The sequence below is a fragment of the Xenopus tropicalis genome, chromosome 1 (genome assembly GCF_000004195.4).
Source record: "Xenopus tropicalis strain Nigerian chromosome 1, UCB_Xtro_10.0, whole genome shotgun sequence".
Lineage (NCBI taxonomy): Eukaryota > Metazoa > Chordata > Amphibia > Anura > Pipidae > Xenopus > Xenopus tropicalis.
In genome coordinates, this window is record NC_030677.2 from 214,268,784 (window position 1) to 214,295,402 (window position 26,619).

General features: G+C 50.3%; 1 protein-coding gene across 1 annotated transcript in view; it reads right to left on the reverse strand.

Annotated features, from left to right (window-relative positions):
* LOC101730247 (dual specificity testis-specific protein kinase 1) overlaps nucleotides 1–2,159 on the reverse strand; it is a 52,899-nt gene extending 50,740 nt beyond the window's left edge. Inside the window, exon 1 of the mRNA XM_031894995.1 lies at nucleotides 1,202–2,159. Coding sequence (XP_031750855.1) covers nucleotides 1,202–1,399 — 198 coding nt within the window. The 5' untranslated portion in view covers nucleotides 1,400–2,159. The remainder of the gene's footprint in view (nucleotides 1–1,201) is intronic.
* Nucleotides 2,160–26,619: the final 24,460 nt, after the last annotated feature.

Here is a 26,619-nt window from a genome sequence, read left to right on the forward strand (position 1 = left end):
GCACCCCGTTAAATCTGAACCCCCCAGCACACACACACACACACACACATATAAACTCCGTGAGTCACAAACACATATAAAAGCGGCTGCACAAGACACAAACCTGCTCATTTTAATTACATATTTAACGAGTTGATCCAGGGATTCGCCTAATGGATCTGAGCCGTTAACCCTTCTGTTACCGCCTGGGGTTTCTGTCGCTGACACTTCCCCTTTAACCTTCACCCATTGGGCGGAATTCCTGCCCCCGAGTTCGCACAAATTACCCCCCGGAGCTGACGATCCCATTTTGCATTTGTGCGAGTGTCGCACCATCACAAACACGTGGGTGTGCGGAGACTGCAGAGCGACCCCCCCCCCGCGCTGTACATAGAGACATATCCCATACAGACAGAGGAAGGCTACAGAGCTGCCATGTCGATTTATAGGTGCCAGAGGAGATTATCTGATGGGCCGCGTCCCCTCCCTGCCGTTAACCCATTAGCAGCTGTCACGCAGGCGAATGCGGAATTATCGACCCGTCGCCTGGCGCTGCTGATTCAGGTAATCTCCCTCCGACATCGAGATAATGGCGGTCTCTGCGCGAGTGGGGGGGCTCCCTGCATACACCTGTATATATAGGGATGGAGCCGACCTCGCTGGCACCAGGGGCCACAAATGGAAAAAGACTTGGGGAGCAACACCTGTATATATAGGGATGGAGCCGACCTCGCTGGCACCAGGAGCCACAAATGGAAAAAGACTTGGGGAGCAACACAAGCACCATAAAAGTTCATAGAGGAGCCAAATAAGGGCTGTGATTGGCTATTAGGGGCCTCTATGCACCCTATCAGCTTTATTTGGTACTAAATCCTTTTTTTATTCACCAAAACTTGCCCCCAAGTCAGGAATTCAAAAATAACTCCCTGGTTTGGGGGCACTGAGAGCAACATCCAAGGGGTTGGGGAGCAACATGTTCCCCCCGAGGCACTGGTTGGGGATCACTGGGCTAAACCATAGGGTCCACCAGTTGCACCTGAACGGTTCCACCACAAGCAAACATTTACTCTCATTGGCTTCAAACAAGTCCAAACCCACCAATCAGACTTCTGAAAACATACTTTAGTCACCCCCAATAGCCCCCCCTACTAGCACAATGAACACAACGTGTAGGGTTCCCAGAAGAAGACCATAAACCCCTATAGGCCCAGAAGCTTCTTACCTTGAAGACCTCAGAGAAGAAGCCGGATCCGATCTTCTCGCAGTAGAAGTCATCAATGCGGGCCAAGTTGGACACGGCGCTGCGCAAGGCCCGGTAGGACGAGGGGCGCAAGCGGCCAGTCCCTTGGGGGTTCGGCGTGAGTCCATGAATGTCCAAGGCACTGTGGGTCCCCAACTCTGAGTCTCCATCAGGTTCCATATCAGAGAACTGATCACATACCCGACAGATCACAGAACCAGAACGGGGTCCCTGGGGCAGGGGACAGGGGTCTCATAGGTCCGTATGGAACAAGTTACGGGGGGCTGAGGGTGGTCCAGTCTCCTCCATTCAGAGTAACAGGAGCAGGGAGTCTGGGAGTGGGACATTCCCTGTGGGATCTAATGGGCTTCAGGGAAATACTCTGCCCCCCTATAGGCCTGGGGGGTCCCAGTAACTCAATATACCCCCAGTAATTATGGCTGCAGCCCATACACACCAAGCTAAAGCCCCCCTGTAGGAAAGTGCCCCTGGTGATGCCACCAACCTACCCACCTCTTCTACCTCTACCCACCTAGAGTCACCAACCTACCCACCTCTCCTACCTCTACCCACCTAGTGCCACCTACTAACCCACCTCTTCTACCTCTACCCACCTAGAGTCACCAACCTACCCACCTCTCCTACCTCTACCCACCTAGTGCCACCTACCTACCCACCTCTCCTACCTCAACCCACCTAGTGCCACCAACCTACCCACCTCTCCTACCTCAACCCACCTAGTGCCACCAACCTACCCACCTCTCCTACCTCTACCCATCTAGTGCCACCTACCTACCCACCTCTCCAACCTCTACCCACCTAGTGCCACCTATCTACCCACCTCTCCTACCTCAACCCACCTAGTGCCACCAACCTACCCACCTCTCCTACCTCTACCCATCTAGTGCCACCTACCTACCCACCTCTCCAACCTCTACCCACCTAGTGCCACCTACCTACCCACCTCTCCTACCTCAACCCACCTAGTGCCACCTATCTACCCACCTCTCCTACCTCTACCCACCTAGTGCCACCTACCTACCCACCTCTCCAACCTCTACCCACCTAGTGCCACCTATCTACCCACCTCTCCTACCTCTACCCACCTAGTGCCACCTACCTACCCACCTCTCCTACCTCTACCCACTTGGTGCCACCAACCTACCCACCTCTTCTAAATCTACCCACCAATCTACCCACCTCTTCTACCTCTACCCACCAACCTACCCACCTCTTCTACCTCTACCCACCTAGTGCCACCTACCTACCTACCTCTTCTACCTCTACCCACCAACCTACCCACCTCTCCTACCTCTACCCACCTAGTGCCACCAACCTACCTACCTCTTCTACCTCTACCCACCTAGTGCCCTTCCCAACCCAGTGGATCCAGAACCCAGTGATAGCCCAGAACCAGAACCTACACCCTCCTCACAGCCAGCCCGGGGCCCTTACAATATATAACTGCCCCCCTACTCACAGCTGTAATGGGTCCCGCAGAACCAGCACCTAACAAAGCCCAAAGCAGCGAGGAGCCCGCCCCACTCCCCCCAGACTAGAGACCTTCTTCTTTCCAGGCTCCGACCCGGTGTCCCCACGGCTGGTTCCGAATTACAATCCCAGTGAGAATACGGTTCTCTCCGGCCGGACCTGGATCTCGGTGTCGGTGCCTCCGCCGCCTGTTCTGTTGATCCCGGGGCTGCGGGCCGCGGCCAGACCTGACTGGAGGCCTAGAGTGGGCGGGGAACTATGGGCGGGGAGGGGCGTGACCGGCTGTCAGAGGAAAGGGCAGAAAGGCGTGGCTGGGATAGGGTGGGCGGGGCTGGAATTTGACAGGGAATATCAGGGGGCGGGACTAAGACTTCGTGACAGAAGGGAGGGGCTGAGAGAGACCGGAGGGGCGGGGCGGGTTGGGCTGCAGAGAAGAGGCGAAGTGCCTTATTCGAAGCCCCAATTGCCCCAATTGCCCCTTGTGCAACTGCCCTGAATGCCCCCAGGGGTGTGGCATCTTGCCATTATTTACTGTAAGGTGTGTGGCTTGTGGGGGGGGGTCCCTAATGTGCTTTTTGGGGCCCCCTTTTCTATATAGTACTTTGGCATTCTGTTAGGGTCTCATAGACTGAAGCTGCTTTTCATTTTATTCTATTTTAGCCTTTACCAGCCTGGTTACCGGGGTCACCGACCCTAACAACTTGTTGTACAGCGCTGCGGGGTATGTTGGCGATTTATAAATAAATGTTAATAATAATAATAACAAAGTGGCCCTGCAAGTGTATAATGTATTATTTGTCTTTTCAGGGTAACTATAGCCCCCCGGCCCCCACACTCCCACCCACATAGGAGGCTGACAATGCTGCGGTGCCCGGGGGGGGGGCAGGCCCAGGTGATGTTGCCCCCCGGCCCCCACACTCCCACCCACATAGGAGGCTGATAATGCTGCGGTGCCTGGGGGGGGGCAGGCCCAGGTGATGTTGCCCCCCGGCCCCCACACTCCCACCCACATAGGAGGCTGACAATGCTGCGGTGCCCGGGGGGGGGGCAGGCCCAGGTGATGTTGCCCCCCGGCCCCCACACTCCCACCCACATAGGAGGCTGATAATGCTGCGGTGCCCGGGGGGGGGGCAGGCCCAGGTGATGTTGCCCCCCGGCCCCCACACTCCCACCCACATAGGAGGCTGATAATGCTGCGGTGCCTGGGGGGGGGCAGGCCCAGGTGATGTAGCCCCCCGGCCCCCACACTCCCACCCACATAGGAGGCTGATAATGCTGCGGTGCCCGAGGGGGGGGGGCAGGCCCAGGTGATGTTGCCCCCCAGCCCCCTGGGTAGTTACACCACTGCTCAATAGGACTCTGTGGAGGGGAAGGCAAAACCCACACTCAGACCCCCCAGTGATTAAAATGTGGCCCCCACACGAGGATCCCCCCCTACTCCAGGGCAGGAGCTGCCCCAGTAACACATTTACATTGCCCCCTCGTGGGACGTTCTGCCATTGGTGAACCCACCAGGCCCAGTCGGACTGGGGAAGGGTCTCTGTTTTTTCCATTGGGATTTGGCCGCCAGTGCCCATGTTGTTGGCCAGTACCAGCCATTATATGGGCAGTGCCAGTAGGTAGAGCAGCGAGGGCACTTTGCTGTAATGCGCAGGGACGGGAGGCGCACAGTTCTGCCCATAAATACGAGCGCATACAGTTCTTCCAAGGGTTAATGGTGATGTCATCCCAACATTGCACCAACAGCCTATAAGCTGCCTCCTCCACGGTCCCTCACTGGGCTGCAGGGAGTTGTAATTCAACCACAGCTGGATGGCAGGCAATGGCCTATAAATGATAGTACTCTGTACATTTATCTGCACCCCCCCCCCTTAGGGGCACCACATACCAGGGCACATCCCTAACCCACATAATACAAACCCACAGGGCTGCCGTATGCGCCCCCAGATACACCATCCCATTCACTGCAGTCTGACTGCAACTACATATACTGTAGCACATAATCATTCTATTGGCCTTGTGGGGCCGGAGTGTGGGCACAATCTGACTGACAGTTTGCATTACAAGAGAGATCCCCCCCCCCGAATCAGTGGTACTGGCAGATACATTAGATAGGTACAAGGAAGGGGAGTTACAGGGGGGCTGGGAAGTTGTGGGATCCCCCCCCCGAATCAGTGGTACTGGCAGATACATTAGATAGGTACAAGGAAGGGGAGTTACAGGGGGGGCTGGGAAGTTGTGGGATCCCCCCCCCTGAATCAGTGGTACTGGCAGATACATTAGATAGGTACAAGGAAGGGGAGTTACAGGGGGGGGGCTGGGAAGTTGTGGGATCCCCCCCTGAATCAGTGGTACTGGCAGATACATTAGATAGGTACAAGGAAGGGGAGTTACAGGGGGGCTGGGAAGTTGTGGGACCCCCCCCCTGAATCAGTGGTACTGGCAGATACATTAGATAGGTACAAGGAAGGGGAGTTACAGGGGGGCTGGGAAGTTGTGGGATCCCCCCCCCTGAATCAGTGGTACTGGCAGATACATTAGATAGGTACAAGGAAGGGGAGTTACAGGGGGGGCTGGGAAGTTGTGGGATCCCCCCCCCTGAATCAGTGGTACTGGCAGATACATTAGATAGGTACAAGGAAGGGGAGTTACAGGGGGGGCTGGGAAGTTGTGGGATCCCCCCCTGAATCAGTGGTACTGGCAGATACATTAGATAGGTACAAGGAAGGGGAGTTACAGGGGGGCTGGGAAGTTGTGGGATCCCCCCCCCCCCTGAATCAGTGGTACTGGCAGATACATTAGATAGGTACAAGGAAGGGGAGTTACAGGGGGGCTGGGAAGTTGTGGGACCCCCCCTGAATCAGTGGTACTGGCAGATACATTAGATAGGTACAAGGAAGGGGAGTTACAGGGGGGGCTGGGAAGTTGTTGGACCCCCCCCTGAATCAGTGGTACTGGCAGATACATTAGATAGGTACAAGGAATGGGAGTTACAGGGGGGCTGGGAAGTTGTGGGACCCCCCCTGAATCAGTGGTACTGGCAGATACATTAGATAGGTACAAGGAAGGGGAGTTACAGGGGGGCTGGGAAGTTGTGGGACCCCCCCCCTGAATCAGTGGTACTGGCAGATACATTAGATAGGTACAAGGAAGGGGAGTTACAGGGGGGGCTGGGAAGTTGTGGGATCCCCCCCCTGAATCAGTGGTACTGGCAGATACATTAGATAGGTACAAGGAAGGGGAGTTACAGGGGGGGCTGGGAAGTTGTGGGACCCCCCCTGAATCAGTGGTACTGGCAGATACATTAGATAGGTACAAGGAAGGGGAGTTACAGGGGGGCTGGGAAGTTGTGGGATCCCCCCCCCCCGAATCAGTGGTACTGGCAGATACATTAGATAGGTACAAGGAAGGGGAGTTACAGGGGGGCTGGGAAGTTGTGGGATCCCCCCCCCTGAATCAGTGGTACTGGCAGATACATTAGATAGGTACAAGGAAGGGGGGTTACAGGGGGGCTGGGAAGTTGTGGGATCCCCCCCCCCCCTGAATCAGTGGTACTGGCAGATACATTAGATAGGTACAAGGAAGGGGAGTTACAGGGGGGCTGGGAAGTTGTGGGATCCCCCCCCCTGAATCAGTGGTACTGGCAGATACATTAGATAGGTACAAGGAAGGGGAGTTACAGGGGGGGCTGGGAAGTTGTGGGATCCCCCCCCCTGAATCAGTGGTACTGGCAGATACATTAGATAGGTACAAGGAAGGGGAGTTACAGGGGAGCTGGGAAGTTGTGGGACCCCCCCCCCCTGAATCAGTGGTACTGGCAGATACATTAGATAGGTACAAGGAAGGGGGGTTACAGGGGGGGCTGGGAAGTTGTGGGACCCCCCCCCTGAATCAGTGGTACTGGCAGATACATTAGATAGGTACAAGGAAGGGGAGTTACAGGGGGGGGGGCTGGGAAATTGTGGGATCCCCCCCCCCCCCCGAATCAGTGGTACTGGGTACAAGGTATAATAATAATATATGATGACAATCAACTGAATAATTAAAAATTGTTGCAAATGTTTTTTTTTTACCCACAATTCAGTGTCTTTGCCTAGAATTCCAGGACGCAGGTTGCAAACAATTGAATCTCCCCAATTTTGCTTAGTGCATTGGGGGCCAAATTGGCCAAACTAATGTGTTTATAGTCAGTGCCCACCTTATAGCCACCTATTGTTTCATACAATATTCAGTACAGGTATCGGATCCATTATCCAGAATGCTTGGGACCTGGGGTTTTCCGGATAGGGGGTCTTTCTGTAATTTGGATCTCCTACCTTAAGTCTATTTAAAAATAATTTAACCATTAAATAAACCCAATAGGGCTGTTCTGCCCCCAATAAGGGGTAATTATATCTTAGTTGGGATCAAGTACAGGTACTGTTTTATTATTACAGAGAAAAGGGAATCATTTAACCATGAAATAAACCCAATAGGGCTGTTCTGCCCCAATAAGGGGTAATTATATCTTAGTTGGGATCAAGTACAGGTACTGTTTTATTATTACAGAGAAAAGGGGATCATTTAACCATTAAATAAACCCAATAGGGCTGTTCTGCCCCAATAAGGGGTAATTATATCTTAGTTGGGATCAAGTACAGGTACTGTTTTATTATTACAGAGAAAAGGGAATCATTTAACCATTAAATAAACCCAATAGGGCTGTTCTGCCCCAATAAGGGGTAATTATATCTTAGTTGGGATCAAGTACAGGTACTGTTTTATTATTACAGAGAAAAGGGAATCATTTAACCATGAAATAAACCCAATAGGGCTGTTCTGCCCCCAATAAGGGGTAATTATATCTTAGTTGGGATCAAGTACAGGTACTGTTTTATTTTTACAGAGAAAAGGGAATCATTTTCAAAAATGTGAATTCTTTGATTAAAATGGAGTCTATGGGATGGCCTTTCCTTAATTTGGAACTTTCTGGATAACAGATTTCCATATAAGGGGTCCGATACCTGTACATATATGGGGACCTGCCAGTCACAAGTAACTATGGTTATTGGTTGGATTGGGGATCCGGCTGCTGGATCTGACAGTATGAGGCTGATTGGCTGATGGAGAAGTGAGGAGGAGTCACAGTCCTTCCAGTACAGTTGCTGGGGGGCCGCAGGTTAGGGGCCCCTGTGTCTGTGTGAGTGAGGGGCCCATACTGAGTGCTCTATCCCTTACCCCGGCACATCTCAGTTTATTGTCAGTTTGGGGGGCGCTGAGGGCTCTTGGGGCTGATTATCTCCCCCCGGGGGCCAATCAATTATTGATCGGCCATGTTCATTGTTCTGCCCGGGACTCTCTGCATATTTAATGCCCCGTGTTCTCCTCTCAGCCCGGATCACTTTACTCTCTGATGTCTCATTGGGAAAGGTGTCTGTCTCTTGTCTGATTGTGCAGGAGAGACAGGGGCAATAGAATGGGAGGGGGGCAATTGAAAGGTAGGGGGGCAATTGAAAGGGACAGAGGCAATAGAAAGGAACGGGGGCAATAGAAAGGAACAGGGGCAATAGAAAGGAACAGGGGCAATAGAAAGGGATGGGGCAATTGAAAGGGACAGAGGCAATAGAAAGGAATGGGGCAATAGAAAGGGATGGGGGCAATTGAAAGGGACAGAGGCAATAGAAAGGAAGGGGGGCAATAGAAAGGGATGGGGGCAATTGAAAGGGACAGAGGCAATAGAAAGGGATGGGGGCAATAGAAAGGGATGTGGGCAATTGAAAGGGATGGGGGCAATTGAAAGGGTTGGGGGCTTGCCCATGGTCAACACAATACAATATCTACCCCAAGCCCTGTCAGATCACTCCCCACTTAGCCTTTCTCGCTGCTGGAACCCATCCCCGGTAGACAGGTTATGGCGATTGAGCCCTCTATGGCTTAAAAATGAAATAGTTGCAATTCAGAATCAAAAAGCAAACACAGAATTCTGGGAATTAAACAATAACTCTGCCTCGCCATTAACGCTTTGGGACGCCTCTAAGGCAGTCATGAGGGGCAAACTAACAGCAGTAATACCCCAAGCGAGAAATGAGAAAAAAGAGCAATTAAATGAGGCAGAGAAAAGTTTTATAGCAGCAGAAACTACACACGCCCAGAACCCTACAGAACCCTGCAGAACCCTACAGAACCCTGCAGAACCCTGCAGAACCCTACAGAACCCTGCAGACCCCTACAGAACCCTACAGAACCCTACAGAACCCTGCAGAACCCTACAGAACCCTACAGAACCCTACAGAACCCTGCAGAACCCTACAGAACCCTGCAGAACCCTACAGAACCCTACAGAACCCTACAGAACCCTGCAGAACCCTACAGAACCCTACAGAACCCTACAGAACCCTGCAGAACCCTACAGAACCCTACAGAACCCTACAGAACCCTACAGAACCCTGCAGAACCCTACAGAACCCTACAGAACCCTACAGAACCCTGCAGAACCCTACAGAACCCTACAGAACCCTGCAGAACCCTACAGAACCCTACAGAACCCTGCAGAACCCTACAGAACCCTACAGAACCCTACAGAACCCTGCAGAACCCTACAGAACCCTACAGAACCCTACAGAACCCTACAGAACCGTGCAGAACCCTACGGAACCCTACAGAACCCTACAGAACACACATACAAACAGCTTCTATCTGCAAGGAACTCCCTTAGTCGGGCGACTATCTCATTAACAAGAAAAGCAGCATTATACCAAAATCAGCGCATTTTTGAGCAGGGGGACAAGACTAGCAAACTCCTAGCCCACCTCTCCAAACCCCAAAATAACTCCACAGCGATACCCCACATTCCCCAAGATGACGGCATGCTTACCACAGAACCACAGAAGATCATTGCACAACAGTTTGCCTCCTACTACAAAAACATATACACAACTACAACCACCTACTCTAAGACACAACTAGCACAGTACCTAGCAAGCATACCCATCCCACAAATAGCCCCAGCAGATAAGGCATATTTAGATGCCCCAATCACAAAACAAGAAGTTGCTGATGCAATTGCCACCCTCCCCTCTAATAAGACACCAGGCCCAGATGGACTACCTTCCAACTGGTATAAGGCACTAGCTGAATACATTCCCACTAAATTATTAGAAACTCTACAATATGCCTATGACAACCAAGCGCTACCTGCATCCTTTGCTGAGGCGCTAATAGTGGTCATTCTGAAGCCGGGTAAAGATCCATCCCTCTGCTCCTCATACCACCCCATTTCTCTAATTAACACAGATGCTAAAATTTTGGCCAAAATTCTGGTGGCGAGGCTCCAAAGGGCGGTTCCCGACCTTGTACACCCTGACCAATCAGGCTTTATGCCCGGGAGATCCACTGACATTAATTTAAGAAGACTCTTCACCAATCTACAAATCCCTCATTTGGAGACCGATACCAGAGTTGTTGCCTCCCTAGACTCAGCCAAAGCCTTTGATTCAATTGAATGGGGATACCTATGGGAGGTCTTGTCCGGCTTCGGCCAAACATTTTTAAAGTGGATCAAGCTACTATACCAACGTCCCACAGCAAGAGTCAGAGTAAATGGGATTACATCCCCCTTATTTTCCCTGGAAAGAGGGACCGGTCAAGGCTGTCCACTCTCACCAATATTATTTGCCCTAGCAATAGAGTCTCTAGCCATACTGATCAGGAACTCCCCAGATATTAGAGGGCTTACATATGGTAATATTAAAGAAAAATGATCACTGTATGCAGACGACTTATTAATATACCTTGCAGATCCCAAGGATTCGCTGACCTCTCTGCTGCAGCAAGTGGACAACTTTGGTCACTATTCCGGTCTGCGAATCAACTGGGATAAACCAATCCTCTGCCCTATAGACCCTCTTCAACCACAACCAATAATACCCAATATACCCTTAAAGTGGGCCAACCAATTTAAATATTTTGGAGTCTGGATAACTGTAATTACATAGCACTTAGACCCCTTACTGTCAGATCTCAAAATCCAACTGACCCAATGGTCCAAGTTACCACTTTCACTCTGGGGCCACATAAATATGATAAAAATGATATATGTTCCACAATGCCCCAATCTTTATCACTAAAACCTTTTTTAAGAAACTTAACCAGAGTATCCTTCCATTTATTTGGAATAATCGACCCCCCAGAATGGCCTGGACAAAACTATGCGCTCCCCTTGCCAAAGGAGGCCTAGCCCTCCCCCACTTTTATCATTACTTCTTAGCCTCACAGATACACTACCTACACTGGTGCTTCATTCATGACCCCTACATGGCTACATGGCTCCAGGCAACAATACTCGGCTCCCTGGAAGGATTAAGTAGTTTTCCAAACCGACACCTTAAGGATACAGCCCCACTGCCAACAACTCTAACTATCCTGCATAAAGCCTGGACCATAGTACTCACACTACTCAAACACCCGCCACCTTTACTCACGTCTAGACTTCCACTCTGGGGCAACCAATATTTACCACAATTTAGGTCACTACACAACTTCATGTATTGGCCTCACCACAATATTAAATATCTGGGAGATCTTACGGAACACTCAACCTTCCCAACATATCTGCAGATCCGAGAGAAAGCTCAACAACCTACTCTCCCCTTTTATAAATATTTACAGTTGCGATCAGTGTTCAGAGACCAATTTGCCACTCTTACCCCCCAACTCATTTCTTTACCAGCGGAGGCTACTCTACAATCTAGCAACCCAGTAAAGCTTACCTCAAATCTATATCAAAATCTACTTTCAACAGCCCCAAACCCTTTCACTCAGCACAAATATGGTGGACTCCCCAAATACCAGCACTCACCCAAGACAGACACAATGTACAACTGTCTTATATCTACTAGAGACCGATTGATACAGTATAAAACCTTCCATCACCTGTATATCACACCACTAAGGTTGCCCCGGATGGGCCGTACCCCAACAGAGATGTGCAGCAAGCTCAGGTAACTTTTTTCACATGATCTGGTCATGTCCCCTTATCGCTAAATTCTGGTCAGCAGTGACCCAATATCTATCAAATAACTTAGCCTTTCCCACTGTGACTGCTCCTGAAACCTGCTTGCTAGGAGTCCTAGACACCATAATTGCCCCAAATAACTCCCGGATATGCTACAGAAGTTGCAATGCACTGGATGGGCGCTACCCCCCCACCATCACAGCCTGGAAGAATCTAGCGAATGCCGTTGTCCCTCTCTACAAAGTCACATATGAGAATAGGGGCGCGCCCGACAAATTTGACAAAGTTTGGGGCCCTTGGTGTGACCTGGAGGGAAACTGAAGGACTCCACTCCCATTTACATGGTAAAACCCCCGGCATCTCCCCACTTTTCTCTACCACATCCTGAGCACTTAGTTCAGTAGGTTGATGAACCCAATATCTTGTAACTGCCGCCACATTCATCTCACACCCAGTGTTACACCTTCCCCTTTAATGTCTGGAACAAACCTTAAACATAGACCTGAAAAGAAAGACCAGCATATTCTCTTTATTGTTATGTTAAATGTGTTATTTTATGTTTTTGTTTGTATGAAAATTAATAAAATACACCTTTCAAAAAAGAAAGGGATGTGGGCAATAGAAAGGGACAGAGGCAATATAATGGGACGGGGGCAATAGAATGGGACGGGGGCAATAGAAAGGGATGGGGAAATAGAAAGGGATGGGGGCAATAGAAAGGGACAGAGGCAATAGAAAGGGATGGGGCAATGGAAATGGATGGGGTAAATAGAAAGGGACAGGGGCAATAGAATGGGAAGGGGGCAATAGAAAGGGATGGGGACAATGGAAAGGAACGGGGGCAATAGAAAGGGACAGAGGCAATAGAAAGAGACAGGGGCAATAGAATGGGACGGGGGCAATGGAAAGGAATAAGGGCCATTGAAAAGGACAGAGGCAATAGAAAGGGACAGGGGCAATAGAAAGGGATGGGGCAATGGAAAGGGATGGGGTAAATAGAAAGGGACAGGGGCAATAGAATGGGACAAGGGCAATAGAAAGAGATGGGGCAATAATAAGGGAAGGGGGCAATAGAAAGGGACAGATGCAATAAAATGGGGTGGGGGCAATAAAATGGGACAGGGCAGTAGAAAAGAACGATAAGCTGGATATGAAACCCAATTCAGAGGAAGACTGCAATGTAAGACAGGGGCGTCACACACATGATTACCTGCAGGGGGCGCTTTACCCATCAGGGCACTTTAAATGATACAAAAAATGTGCAAACACAGAACTTAAAGGCACGGTATGTCCTTTATTACCCCAAGTGCCCAAAACTTGCACCATTGGTTGAACTGCACAGGAACCGTGTGAAGCAAATACATGTAAGTACAATATGTGTCTCCTAATCCCATAGGTGTAAAGTCCGTGGCCCCAGGGCCCCTGGGTACCAACCATAACTGCCCATAACCTACAGGCCAGGGCAAATAAGCAACACGGTCTGCGTTCCAGCAACTCGTCACTATACTGTGTTATTGAGATACATTACTGGGGCATTAACAATGATCCGGGCAAATGGGAAAAATTACTAAGGGGCACAAGGGGCACTTCTGCCCAACTTATGCCAGTGTTGGGCCATCACTGTCCTTTTACCTGCCCCACACCCCAAGATAGGGGGGCTGGAAGGGGTTTTACAAAGTACCCCTTGCCTCCCACACAGCCAATCACAGGCAGCATTGTATTTATGGCCGCAGGTTCTGCCCCTTTAATGGCAGCAGTTAAGATGGGAAAAGAAGCCTTGTTTATTTATAAATTAATTGCCCTTGGCCGCTCAGAGAGATCTGCCCCCCACATGTGTTTCCCGTTTTTTTATATTAGAACAAGGTTTTCTCAATAATGAATTTACCAGAAGTTTTGTCATTTTATGGGATAGACCAATATTTGTAAATCACTGGGGGGGGGGGGGGGGACATTGAATTTCTACTCATAAAATCTCTTTTTAATTGAGGAACCTTTTTTATTTGCCTTTTATTGGAATCTTTTATTATAACACATTGGTTTTCATTCAGTTCATCAGATAAAGAAATTGCCCTGGTGAGTGTAAATGGGAATTTGGAATCTCTATGGCGCCCCCTTGTGGAGAGAAACTCAATAACAACTGTATTTATTTTGCTCTAATGCCGTCATTTAGCCCTAGTGCCACCCTATTTCCATACTGTCACCTTCTTGCCCAACTTTCAATTACCCAACAGGTGTCAGATTTCTCTAATATTGTGCCCACCTGTTGCCATGTTACCCAGCTTTCCAGGAAATGTTACGTCTGCCTCTAATGTTTTCTTTTCTTTCCATACCTTTGCCTTTTCCCCCAACTTTCCATCTTACCCCTTGTCCTTTTGTTTCGTTTTGTCTATTGTCATCTTGCCTTTATGGTCATCATCTTACCCTACCTTCTCCATCATGTTTTACTGTCTCCTACTGTCTCCATCTTGCCCTACTGTCTCCATCTTGCCCTACTGTCTCCATCTTGCCCTACTGTCTCCATCTTGCCCTACTGTCTCCATCTTGCCCTACTGTCTCCATCTTGCTCTACTGTCTCCATCTTGTCCTACTGTCTCCATCTTGCCCTACTGTCTCCATCTTGTCCTACTGTCTTTACTTTGCCCTACTGTCTCCATCTTGCCCTACTCTCTCCATCTTGCCCTACTGTCTCCATCTTGCCCTACTCTCTCCATCTTGCCCTACTGTCTCCATCTTGCCCTACTGTCTCCATCTTGCCCTACTGTCTCCATCTTCCTCTACTGTCCCCATCTTGCCCTACTGTCTTCATCTTGCTCTACTGTCTCCATCTTGCTCTACTGTCTCCATCTTACCTTACTGTCTCCATCTTGCTGTACTGTCCCCATCTTACCCTACTTTCTTCATCTTACCTTACTGTCTCCATCTTGCTCTACTGTCCCCATCTTGCCCTACTGTCTCCATCTTGCTCTACTGTCTACATCTTGCTCTACTGTCTCCATCTTACCTTACTGTCTCCATCTTGCTCTACTGTCCCCATCTTGCCCTACTTTCTCCATCTTACCTTACTGTCTCCATCTTGCTCTACTGTCCCTATCTTGCCCTACTGTCTCCATCTTGCCCTACTTTCTCCATCTTACCTTACTGTCTCCATCTTGCTCTACTGTCTCCATCTTGTTCTACTGTCTCCATCTTGCCCTACTTTCTCCATCTTACCTTACTGTCTCCATCTTGCCCTACTGTCTCCATCTTGCCTTACTGTCTCCATCTCGCCTTGCTGTCTCCATCTCGTCCTAGTGTCTCCATTTTGTCCTACTGTCTCCATCTTGTCCTACTGTCTCCATCTTGCCCTACTGTCTCCATCATGCCCTGTTTTCTCTATCTTGCCCTACTGTCTCCATCATGCCCTGTTTTCTCTATCTTGCCCTACTGTCTCCATCATGCCCTACTGTCTCCATCTTGCCCTGTTATCTCCATCTTGCCCTACTGTCTCCATCTTGCCCTACTGTCTCCATCTTGCCTACTGTCTCCATCTTGCCCTACTGTCTCCATCTTGCCCTACTGTCTCCATCTTGCCTTACTGTCTCCAGCTCGTCCTAGTGTCTCCATTTTGTCCTACTGTCTCAACCTTGGCTTACTGTCTTCATCTTGCCATACAGTCTCCATCTTGCCCTACTGTCTCCATCTTGCCCTACTGTCTCCATTTTGTCCTACTATCTCCATCATGCCCTACTGTCTCCATCTTGCCCTACTGTCTCCATCTTGCCCTACTGTCTCCATCTTGCCCTACTGTTTCCATCTTGCCCTACTGTCCCCATCTTGCCCTACTGTCTCCATCTTGCCTACTGTCTCCATCTTGCCCTACTGTCTCCATCTTGCCTACTGTCTCCATCTTGCCCTACTGTCTCCATCTTGCCTACTGTCTCCATCTTGCCCTACTGTCTCCATCTTGCCCTACTGTCCCCATCTTGTCCTACTGTCTCCATCTTGCCCTACAGTCCCCATCTTGCCCTACTGTCTCCATCTTGCCTACTGTCTCCATCTTGCCCTACTGTCTCATCTTGCCCTACTATTTCCATCTTGCCTACTGTCTCCATCTTGCCCTACTGTCTCCATCTTGCCCTACTGTCTCCATTTTGTCCTACTGTCTCCATCATGCCCTACTGTCTCCATCTTGCCCTACTGTCTCCATCTTGCCCTACTGTTTCCATCTTGCCTACTGTCTCCATCTTGCCCTACTGTCTCCATCTTGTCCTAATGTCTCCATCTTGCCCTGTCTCTATCTTGCCCTACTGTTTCTATCTTTCCCTACTGTCTCCATCTTGCCCTACTGTCTCCATCTTGCCCTACTGTCTCCATCTTGCCCTACTGTCCCCATCTTGTCCTACTGTCTCCATCTTGCCCTACAGTCCCCATCTTGCCCTACTGTCTCCATCTTACCTACTGTCTCCATCTTGCCCTACTGTCTCTATCTTGCCCTACTGTTTCCATCTTTCCCTACTTTCTCCATCTTGCCCTACTGTCCACATCTTGCCCTACTGTCTCCATCTTGCCCTACTGTCTCCATCTTGCCCTACTGTCCCCATCTTGTCCTACTGTCTCCATCTTGCCCTACAGTCCCCATTATGCCCTACTGTCTCCATCTTGCCTACTGTCTCCATCTTGCCCTACTGTCTCCACCTTGCCCTACTGTCTCCATCTTGCCCTACTATCTCCATCTTGTCCTACTGTCTCCATCTTGCCCTACTGTTTCCATCTTTCCCTACTGTCTCCATCTTGCCCTACTGTCCCCATCTTGCCCTACTGTCTCCATCTTGCCCTACTGTCTCCATCTTGCCCTACTGTCCACATCTTGTCCTACTGTCTCCATTTTGTCCTACTGTCTCCATCTTGCCCTACTGTCTCCATCTTGCCTACTGTCTCCATCTTGCCCTACTGTCTCCATCTTGCCCTACTGTCCCCATCTTGTCCTACTGTCTCCATTTTGTCCTACTGTCTCCATCTTGCCCTACTGTCTCCATCTTGCCTTACTGTCTCCATCTCGCCTTGCTGTCTCCATCTCGTCCTAGTGTCTCCATTTTGTCCTACTGTCTCCATCTTGTCCTACTGTCTCCATCTTGCCCTACTGTCCCCATCTTGTCCTACTGTCTCCATTTTGTCCTACTGTCTCCATCTTGCCCTACTGTCTCCATCTTGCCCTACTGTCTCCATCTTGCCCTACTATTTCCATCTTGCCTACTGTCTCCATCTTGCCCTACTGTCTCCATCTTGCCCTACTGTCTCCATTTTGTCCTACTGTCTCCATCATGCCCTACTGTCTCCATCTTGCCCTACTGTCCCCATCTTGTCCTACTGTCTCCATCTTGCCCTACAGTCCCCATTATGCCCTACTGTCTCCATCTTGCCTACTGTCTCCATCTTGCCCTACTGTCTCCACCTTGCCCTACTGTCTCCATCTTGCCCTACTATCTCCATCTTGTCCTACTGTCTCCATCTTGCCCTACTGTTTCCATCTTTCCCTACTGTCTCCATCTTGCCCTACTGTCCCCATCTTGCCCTACTGTCTCCATCTTGCCCTACTGTCTCCATCTTGCCCTACTGTCCCCATCTTGTCCTACTGTCTCCATTTTGTCCTACTGTCTCCATCTTGCCCTACTGTCTCCATCTTGCCTACTGTCTCCATCTTGCCCTACTGTCTCCATCTTGCCCTACTGTCCCCATCTTGTCCTACTGTCTCCATTTTGTCCTACTGTCTCCATCTTGCCCTACTGTCTCCATCTTGCCTTACTGTCTCCATCTTGCCCTACTATTTCCATCTTGCCTACTGTCTCCATCTTGCCTACTGTCTCCATCTTGCCCTACTGTCTCCATCTTGCCCTACTGTCCCCATCTTGTCCTACTGTCTCCATTTTGTCCTACTGTCTCCATCTTGCCCAACTGTCTCCATCTTGCCTACTGTCTCCATCTTGCCCTACTGTCTCCATCTTGCCCTACTGTCCCCATCTTGTCCTACTGTCTCCATTTTGTCCTACTGTCTCCATCTTGCCCTACTGTCTCCATCTTGCCCTACTGTCTCCATCTTGCCCTACTGTCCCCATCTTGTCCTACTGTCTCCATTTTGTCCTACTGTCTCCATCTTGCCCTACTGTCTCCATCTTGCCCTACTGTCTCCATCTTGCCCTACTGTCTCCATTTTGTCCTACTGTCTCCATCATGCCCTACTGTCTCCATCTTGCCCTACTGTCTCCATCTTGCCCTACTGTTTCCATCTTGCCTACTGTCTCCATCTTGCCCTACTGTCTCCATCTTGTCCTACTGTCTCCATCTTGCCTTACGGTCTCCATCTTGCCCTACTGTTTCCATCTTTCCCTACTGTCTCCATCTTGCCCTACTGTCCCCATCTTGCCCTACTGTCTCCATCTTGCCCTACTGTCTCCACCTTGCCCTACTGTCCCCATCTTGTCCTACTGTCTCCATCTTGCCCTACAGTCCCCATCTTGCCCTACTGTCTCCATCTTGCCTACTGTCTCCATCTTGCCCTACTGTCTCCATCTTGCTCTACTGTTTCCATCTTGCCTACTGTCTCCATCTTGCCTTACTGTCTCCATCTTGCCCTACTGTCTCCATTTTGTCCTACTGTCTCCATCATGCCCTACTGTCTCCATCTTGCCCTACTGTCTCCATTTTGTCCTACTGTCTCCATCTTGCCCTACGGTCTCCATCGTGCCCTACTGTTTCCATCTTGCCTACTGTCTCCATCTTGCCCTACTGTCTCCATCTTTCCTTACTGTCTCCATCTTGTCCTACTGTCTCCATCTTGCCCTACTGTCTCCATCTTGTCCTACTGTCTCCATCTTGCCCTACTGTCTCCATCTTGTCCTACTGTCTCCATCTTGCCCTACTGTCTCCATCTTGCCCTACTGTCTCCATCTTGTCCTACTGTCTCCATCTTACCCTACTGTCTCCATCTTTCCCTACTGTCTCCATCTTGCCCTACTGTCTCCATCTTTCCCTACTGTCTCCATCTTGCCTTCTATCTCCCAGGGATGCTTATTGCCCCTAATGACAGTTCTGTATGGGGCTCTGGGAGAGACCCTGCATTGGCAATGGAAGAATGTGGCCCCAAATCCATGCCAGGTTTAGTGCCCCTGTCTCTCATCCCGGCCCCCGGCTCCCCCATCACCAGCATTTTGGGCGCTTCCTTATTTTTAAGTATTTATTTTTAGGACACGTTTTTAACATGTTATTACAATGAGAAAGTCATTTTTGCTGATGCAATGAACCTCCTGTTCTGACTTCCGCTCTTCAGCATAAAATTAGCTGTGAAATGAGGATGTTACAAGTCGAACTGCTGACAAAAGACAAATTAAGGAAAATATTTGTTCAAAACAGAAACCTTTGCATCTTGCCCTACTGTCTCCATCTTGTCCTACAGTCTCCATCTTGCCCTACTGTCTCCATCTTGCCCTACTGTCCCCATCTTGCCCTACAGTCTCCATCATACCCTACAGTCTCCATCATACCCTACTGTCCCCATCTTGCCCTACTGTCCCCATCTTGCCCTACTGTCTCCATCTTGCCCTACTGTCCCCATCTTGCCCTACTGTCTCCATCTTGCCCTACTGTCTCCATCTTGCCCTACTGTCCCCATCTTGCCCTACAGTCTCCATCATACCCTACTGTCTCCATATTGCCCTACTCTCCCCATCTTGCCCTACTGTCTCCATCTTGCCCTACTGTCTCCATCTTGTCCTACTGTCTCCATCTTGTCCTACTGTCTCCATCTTGCCCTACTGTCCCCATCTTGTCCTAATGTCTCCATCTTGCCCTACTGTCTCCATCTTGCCCTACTGTCTCCATCTTGTCCTACTGTCTCCATCTTGCCCTACTGTCCCCATCTTGTCCTACTGTCCCCATCTTGCCCTACTGTCTCCATCTTGCCCTACTGTCTCCATCTTGCCCTACTGTCCCCATCTTGCCCTACAGTCTCCATCATACCCTACAGTCTCCATCATACCCTACTGTCTCCATATTGCCCTACTCTCCCCATCTTGCCCTACTGTCTCCATCTTGCCCTACTGTCTCCATCTTGTCCTACTGTCTCCATCTTGTCCTACTGTCTCCATCTTGCCCTACTGTCCCCATCTTGTCCTAATGTCTCCATCTTGCCCTACTGTCTCCATCTTGCCCTACTGTCCCCATCTTGTCCTACTGTCCCCATCTTGCCCTACTGTCTCCATCTTGCCCTACTGTCTCCATCTTGCCCTACTGTCTCCATCTTGTCCTACTGTCTCCATCTTGCCCTACTGTCCCCATCTTGTCCTACTATCTCCATCTTGCCCTACCGTCTCCATCTTGCCCTACTGTCCCCATCTTGCCCTACTGTCTCCATCTTGCCCCACTGTTTAACTTTCTTACCCTTCTCCACAGGGATGTGCCCGACCCTAATGGGAGCAGCTCTGTTGCAGGGTCTAATGGGGTCACTGCCCATTGGGCCCCAGTTAGACACACTGTGCATGTGTCGGGGGTGGATAACTTGGGATAATGCCAAAATGGGTCATTGGGTTCAGGTGTGATCCCTGTTTGGCAGGCCGAGGTCATGAGCAGGTTTGCTGAACTACACCAAGTGGGAGTGGGGGGTCTCTCTTTTTTGCTGTGCGGCAGAATAAATACATACTTGGCCTATTGCGTATTTTCCTGCATTTAGACCCATAGGCTTTGCTTTGGAGCTTTGGTGGCTGCTTTCTGCCATCTAGTGGAGATGAAGGGAAATTGCAGTCACATTACTGACTAATCAAAACCCTAATCACATCAGAGAGAAATCGTAATTTTTCCCCAGAATATTTCCTGTAATTCAGTGTAGTTCCTACTGTTTGTATCCAGGGTAAGAAGTAGAAAAAATCTGGATCCATCTGATTTTAATCTAAAAGCTAATTTGCCGATTCACATTCATCCCAGAAACCCCATATCTCTTCCCTGTTCCACCGACTGCTGCTTGGCTTTTGTTTCTATTAGAAATCTCAATGTCAGTAGTTACATATGGATCCATACTGTCTTCTTCTTGTCCTACTGTCTTCATCTTGTCCTATTTTTTCCATCTTGCCCTACTGTCTCAATGGCAATCTTGTCCTACTGTCTCCATCTTGCCCTACTGTCTCCATCTTGCCCTACTGTCCCCATCTTGCCCTACTGTCTCCATCTTGTTCTACTGTCTCCATCTTGCCCTACTGTCCCCATCTTGCCCTACTGTCTCCATCTTGCCCTACTGTCCCCATCTTGTCCTACTGTCTCCATCTTGCCCTACTGTCTCCATCTTGTCCTACTGTCTCCATCTTGCCCTACTGTCTCCATCTGGTCCTATTGTCTCCATTTTCCCTACTGTCTCCATCTTTCCCTACTGTCTCCATCCTTCCCTACTGTCCCCATCTTGCCCTACTGTCCCCATCTTGCCCTACTGTCCCCATCTTGTCCTACTGTCTCCATCTTGTCCTACTGTCCCCATCTTGCCCTACTGTCTCCATCTTGTCCTACTGTCCCCATCTTGCCCTACTGTCCCCATCTTGCCCTACTGTCCCCATCTTGCCCTACTGTCTCCATCTTGCCCTACTGTCTCCATCTTGTCCTACTGTCTCCATCTTGTCCTACTGTCTCCATCTTGTCCTACTGTCTCCATCTTGCCCTACTGTCTCCATCGTGGCCTACTGTCTCCATCTTGTCCTACAGTCTCCATCTTGCCCTACTGTCCCCATCTTGCCCTACTGTCTCCATCTTGCCCTACTGTCTCCATCTTGCCCTACTGTCTACATCTTGCCCTATTTTCTCCATCTTGTCCTACTGTCTCCATCTTGCCCTACCGTCTCCATCTTGCCCTACTGTCTCCATCTTGCCCTGCTGTCTCCATCTTGCCCTACTGTCTCCATCTTATTCTACTGTCTCTTACTGTCCCTACTGTTCTACTGTCCTTTGACATCTCAGTATCCCAACTCTCTTATCCCGACCAGTTTTTCACATTAGGGAAGGTTCAACATTAATGAGACCAGATAACAGTATCCAAAGTCTCATTGGGTGTTTTCATTTAAACAGTGACCTACAACACTGATACTATAGCAGGGCATGCTGGGAGTTTCTCTGGTACTTTGATCCGCCAGCCCATCAGAACTGGTTGGTGATGCTTGGATACGGTTCTGTGATTGGCCACTGTTACAGAGGGAATACAGTAAGTACAGAATATGTATTGGGAGGGTCCCATCTGTCAGTACAGTAAGTGCACGGATCAAATCTCAGTGAAATCACAATTGGCCTCCAGTTTTTTGTCGTTTTTGCTTTGTATTTGGTTTCACAGAAGGGGAAATGATTTTACCGTTTGCCCAAATGCACAATATCAGTTCCCAAAAATGAATCTTCTTTTAGAACAAAGAACTGACCCCAGGACCTAAGTACTGTGTGAGCTACTTGGCTCCGCCCCTGGGGCAAATAATAGAGAATGTCTGTGTTGTAAAATAGGAGCTTATGTGTGTGTGTGAAGCATTAAAGCCAGTAGGTACCACTTGTTTAGTGGAATAGCTGGACACCAGTTCTGTGGAGCAGAATGAGACATATGTGTCTGTACGTGTTGTTACTCTGTGCCGGTAAGTCTGACAGATTATTATTCACTTGTCTGCAAGGGGTCAGTATCCCAGGGCTGTTACTCAGCTTAGTGTGTGGGGCAGGTTATTCTTCTTCCCCTTCACAAAGCGATGGTAATACCCTGTCTATACTGGGAGGTTTGGGGCTCCAGGGCTTAAAAGGGATATTATTGATATGGAGAAAGTACAGAGAAGAGCGACTAAGCTGATAAAGGGAATGGGCTCAGTTATGGGGAAAGGCTGGCCCAGTTGGGATTGGTTACACTGGGGAAGGGGCAGTTAAGGGGGGGTCACTATATATAAATATATAAGGGGGGGCAGTAATGAAATAGAGAAAGTACAGGGAAGAGCGACTAAGCTGATAAAGGGAATGGGCTCAGTTATGGGGAAAGGCTGGCCCAGTTGGGATTGGTTACACTGGGGGGGGGGGGCAGTTAAGGGGGGGGTCACTATATATAAATATATAAGGGGGGGCAGTAATGAAATAGAGAAAGTACAGGGAAGAGCGACTAAGCTGATAAAGGGAATGGGCTCAGTTATGGGGAAAGGCTGGCCCAGTTGGGATTGGTTACACTGGGGAAGGGGCAGTTAAGGGGGGGTCACTATATATAAATATATAAGGGGGGGTTGTTGTTAAAGTATGAAAAGGGTTTTCGGTTGAAATAGAAAGGAAACCCCTTTAATTCTAGGAGGGGGGGCAGAAGAAGTGGGAAATTATTCCAAAATCAAAGCAAGAAATAAATGGAGTGAGGGCAATTGTGCTTTCAGCAACAAAGTGAGACTTAAGGGGGAAGGTATTTGTGTTGCACACGCTATGCCAGTGATCCCCCATTCAGTGGCTCAGGGGGGACATGTTGCTCCCAGTGGCCCCAAAGCAGGGGCTCATTTTTGAATTTCTGGTAAAGGGACAAGTTTTAGTTGCATAAAAATCAGATGTACTGCCAAACAGAACCTCCTATAGTTAGTCGATATAGGGGCTACCAATTAGCCAATCACAGCCCTTATTTGGCACCCCAGGAACATCTTTCACGCTTGTGTTGCTCCCAAACTCCGTTTACATGTGAGTGTAGCTCGTGGGTACGAAGCTTGGGGAGCCCTGGTCTAATACAGCACTGCCAGAAAGCAACTCCTACACACACTATTCCTATTAATTACTTATTCTACCTTAAGGAACCTTAACAGTCTGTCATCCAAACCACTGCCTGGTTACAAGGGTAAGTCAGACTGTATCACACAAAGGCTGCATTGCCCTTAGTAACATGGCTGTAACTTGGCACCGGGCCCCTTTGTGCCTGTAGAGCCCCGGCCCCTTTGTGCCTGTAGCGCCCCGGCCCCTTTGTGCCTGTAGCGCCCCGGCCCCTTTGTGCCTGTAGCGCCCCGGCCCCTTTGTGCCTGTAGCGCCCCGGCCCCTTTGTGCCTGTAGAACCCCGGCCCCTTTGTGCCTGTAGAGCCCCGGGCCCCTTTGTGCCTGTAGCGCCCCGGCCCCTTTGTGCCTGTAGAGCCCCGGCCCCTTTGTGCCTGTAGCGCCCCGGCCCCTTTGTGCCTGTAGCGCCCCGGCCCCTTTGTGCCTGTAGAGCCCCGGGCCCTTTTGTGCCTGTAGAGCCCCGGCCCCTTTGTGCCTGTAGAGCACCGGCCCCTTTGTGCCTGTAGAGCCCCGGCCCCTTTGTGCCTGTAGCGCCCCGGCCCCTTTGTACCTGTAGAGCCCCGGGCCCCTTTGTGCCTGTAGAGCCCCGGGCCCCTTTGTGCCTGTAGCGCCCCGGGCCCCTTTGTGCCTGTAGAGCCCCGGGTCCCTTTGTGCAGGTAGAGCCCCGGGCCCCTTTTTGCCTTTAGAGCCCCGGGCCCCTTTGTGCAGGAAGAGCCCCGGGCCCCTTTGTGCCTGTAGCGCCCCGGCCCCTTTGTGCCTGTAGTGCCCCGGGCCCCTTTGTGCCTTTAGAGCCCCGGGCCCCTTTGTGCAGGAAGAGCCCCGGGCCCCTTTGTGCCTGTAGAGCCTGGGCCCCTTTGTGCCTGTAGCGCCCTGGGCCCCTTTGTGCCTGTAGAGCCCCGGGCCCCTTTGTGCCTGTAGAGCCCCGGGCCCCTTTGTGCCTGTAGAGCCCCGGGCCCCTTTGTGCCTGTAGAGCCCCTGCTTCCCCCTTGTGCGCTTATTTCTGCTTCCCCCTTGTGTCCTTATTTCTGCCTCCCCCTTGTGTGCTTATTTCTGCCTCCCCTTGTGTGCTTATTTCTGTTTCCCCCTTGTGCGCTTATTTCTGCCTCCCCTTGTGTGCTTATTTCTGTTTCCCCCTTGTGCGCTTATTTCTGCCTCCCCCTTGTGCGCTTATTTCTGTTTCACCCTTGTGCGCTTATTTCTGCCTCCCCCTTGTGTGCTTATTTCTGCCTCCCCATTTGCGCTTATTTCTGCCTCCCCATTTGCGCTTATTTCTGTTTCACCCTTGTGCGCTTATTTCTGCCTCCCCCTTGTGTGCTTATTTCTGCTTCCCCCTTGTGCGCTTATTTCTGCCTCCCCCTTGTGCGCTTATTTCTGCCTCCCCCTTGTGCGCTTCTTTCTGCCTCCCCATGTGCGCTTATTTCTGCCTCCCCTTGTACGCTTTTTTCTGCCTCCCCCTTGTGCGCTTATTTCTGCCTCCCCATGTACGCTTTTTTCTGCCTCCCCCTTGTGCGCTTTTTTCTGCCTCCCCTTGTGCGCTTTTTTCTGCCTCCCCTTGTGCGCTTATTTCTGCCGCCCCTTGTGCACTTATTTCTGCCTCCCCTTGTGCACTTATTTCTGCCTCCCCCATGTGCACTTATTTCTGCCTCCCCCTTGTGCGCTTATTTCTGCCTCCCCCTTGTGCACTTATTTCTGCCTCCCCCTTGTGCACTTATTTCTGCCTCCCCCTTGTGCACTTATTTCTGCCTCCCCCTTGTGCGCTTATTTCTGCCTCCCCCTTGTGCGCTTATTTCTGCCTCCCCCTTGTGCACTTATTTCTGCCTCCCCCTTGTGCACTTATTTCTGCCTCCCCCTTGTGCACTTATTTCTGCCTCCCCCTTGTGCACTTATTTCTGCCTCCCCCTTGTGTGCTTAATTCTGCCTCCCCATTTGCGCTTATTTCTGTTTCACCCTTGTGTGCTTATTTCTGCCTCCCCATTGTGCGCTTATTTCTGCCTCCCCATTTGCGCTTATTTCTGTTTCACCCTTGTGCGCTTATTTCTGCCTCCCCCTTGTGTGCTTATTTCTGCTTCCCCCTTGTGCGCTTATTTCTGCCTCCCCCTTGTGCGCTTATTTCTGCCTCCCCCTTGTGCGCTTATTTCTGCTTCCCCCTTGTGCGCTTATTTCTGCCTCCCCATGTGCGCTTATTTCTGCCTCCCCATTTGCGCTTATTTCTGTTTCACCCTTGTGCGCTTATTTCTGCCTCCCCCTTGTGCGCTTATTTCTGCTTCCCCCTTGTGCACTTATTTCTGCTTCCCCCTTGTGCGCTTATTTCTGCCTCCCCTTGTGCGCTTATTTCTGCCTCCCCCTTGTGCACTTATTTCTGCCTTCCCCTTGTGCGCTTATTTCTGCTTCCCCCTTGTGCACGTATTTCTGCCTCCCCCTTGTGCACTTATTTCTGCCTCCCCCTTGTGCGCTTATTTCTGCCTCCCCTTGTGTGCTTATTTCTGCCTCCCCATTTGCGCTTATTTCTGCCTCCCCATTTGCGCTTATTTCTGTTTCACCCTTGTGCGCTTATTTCTGCCTCCCCCTTGTGCGCTTATTTCTGCCTCCCCATTTGCACTTATTTCTGTTTCACCCTTGTGCGCTTATTTCTGCCTCCCCCTTGTGTGCTTATTTCTGCTTCCCCCTTGTGCATTTATTTCTGCCTCCCCCTTGTGCGCTTATTTCTGCCTCCCCCTTGTGCGCTTATTTCTGCTTCCCCCTTGTGCGCTTATTTCTGCTTCCCCCTTGTGCGCTTATTTCTGCCTCCTCCTTGTGCGCTTATTTCTGCCTCCCCCTTGTGCGCTTATTTCTGCCTCCCCTTGTGCGCTTTTTTCTGCCTCCCTCTTGCGCTTATTTCTGCCTCCCCCTTGTGTGCTTTTCTCTGCCTCCCCTTGTGCGCTTATTTCTGCCTCCACTTGTGCACTTATTTCTGCCTCCCCCTTGTGCACTTATTTCTGCCTCCCCCATGTGCGCTTATTTCTGCTTCCCCCTTGTGCGCTTATTTCTGCCTCCCCCTTGTGCGCTTATTTCTGCTTCCCCCTTGTGCACTTATTTCTGCCTCCCCCTTGTGCCCTTATTTCTGCCTCCCCCTTGTGCGCTTATTTCTGCCTCCCCTTGTGTGCTTATTTCTGCC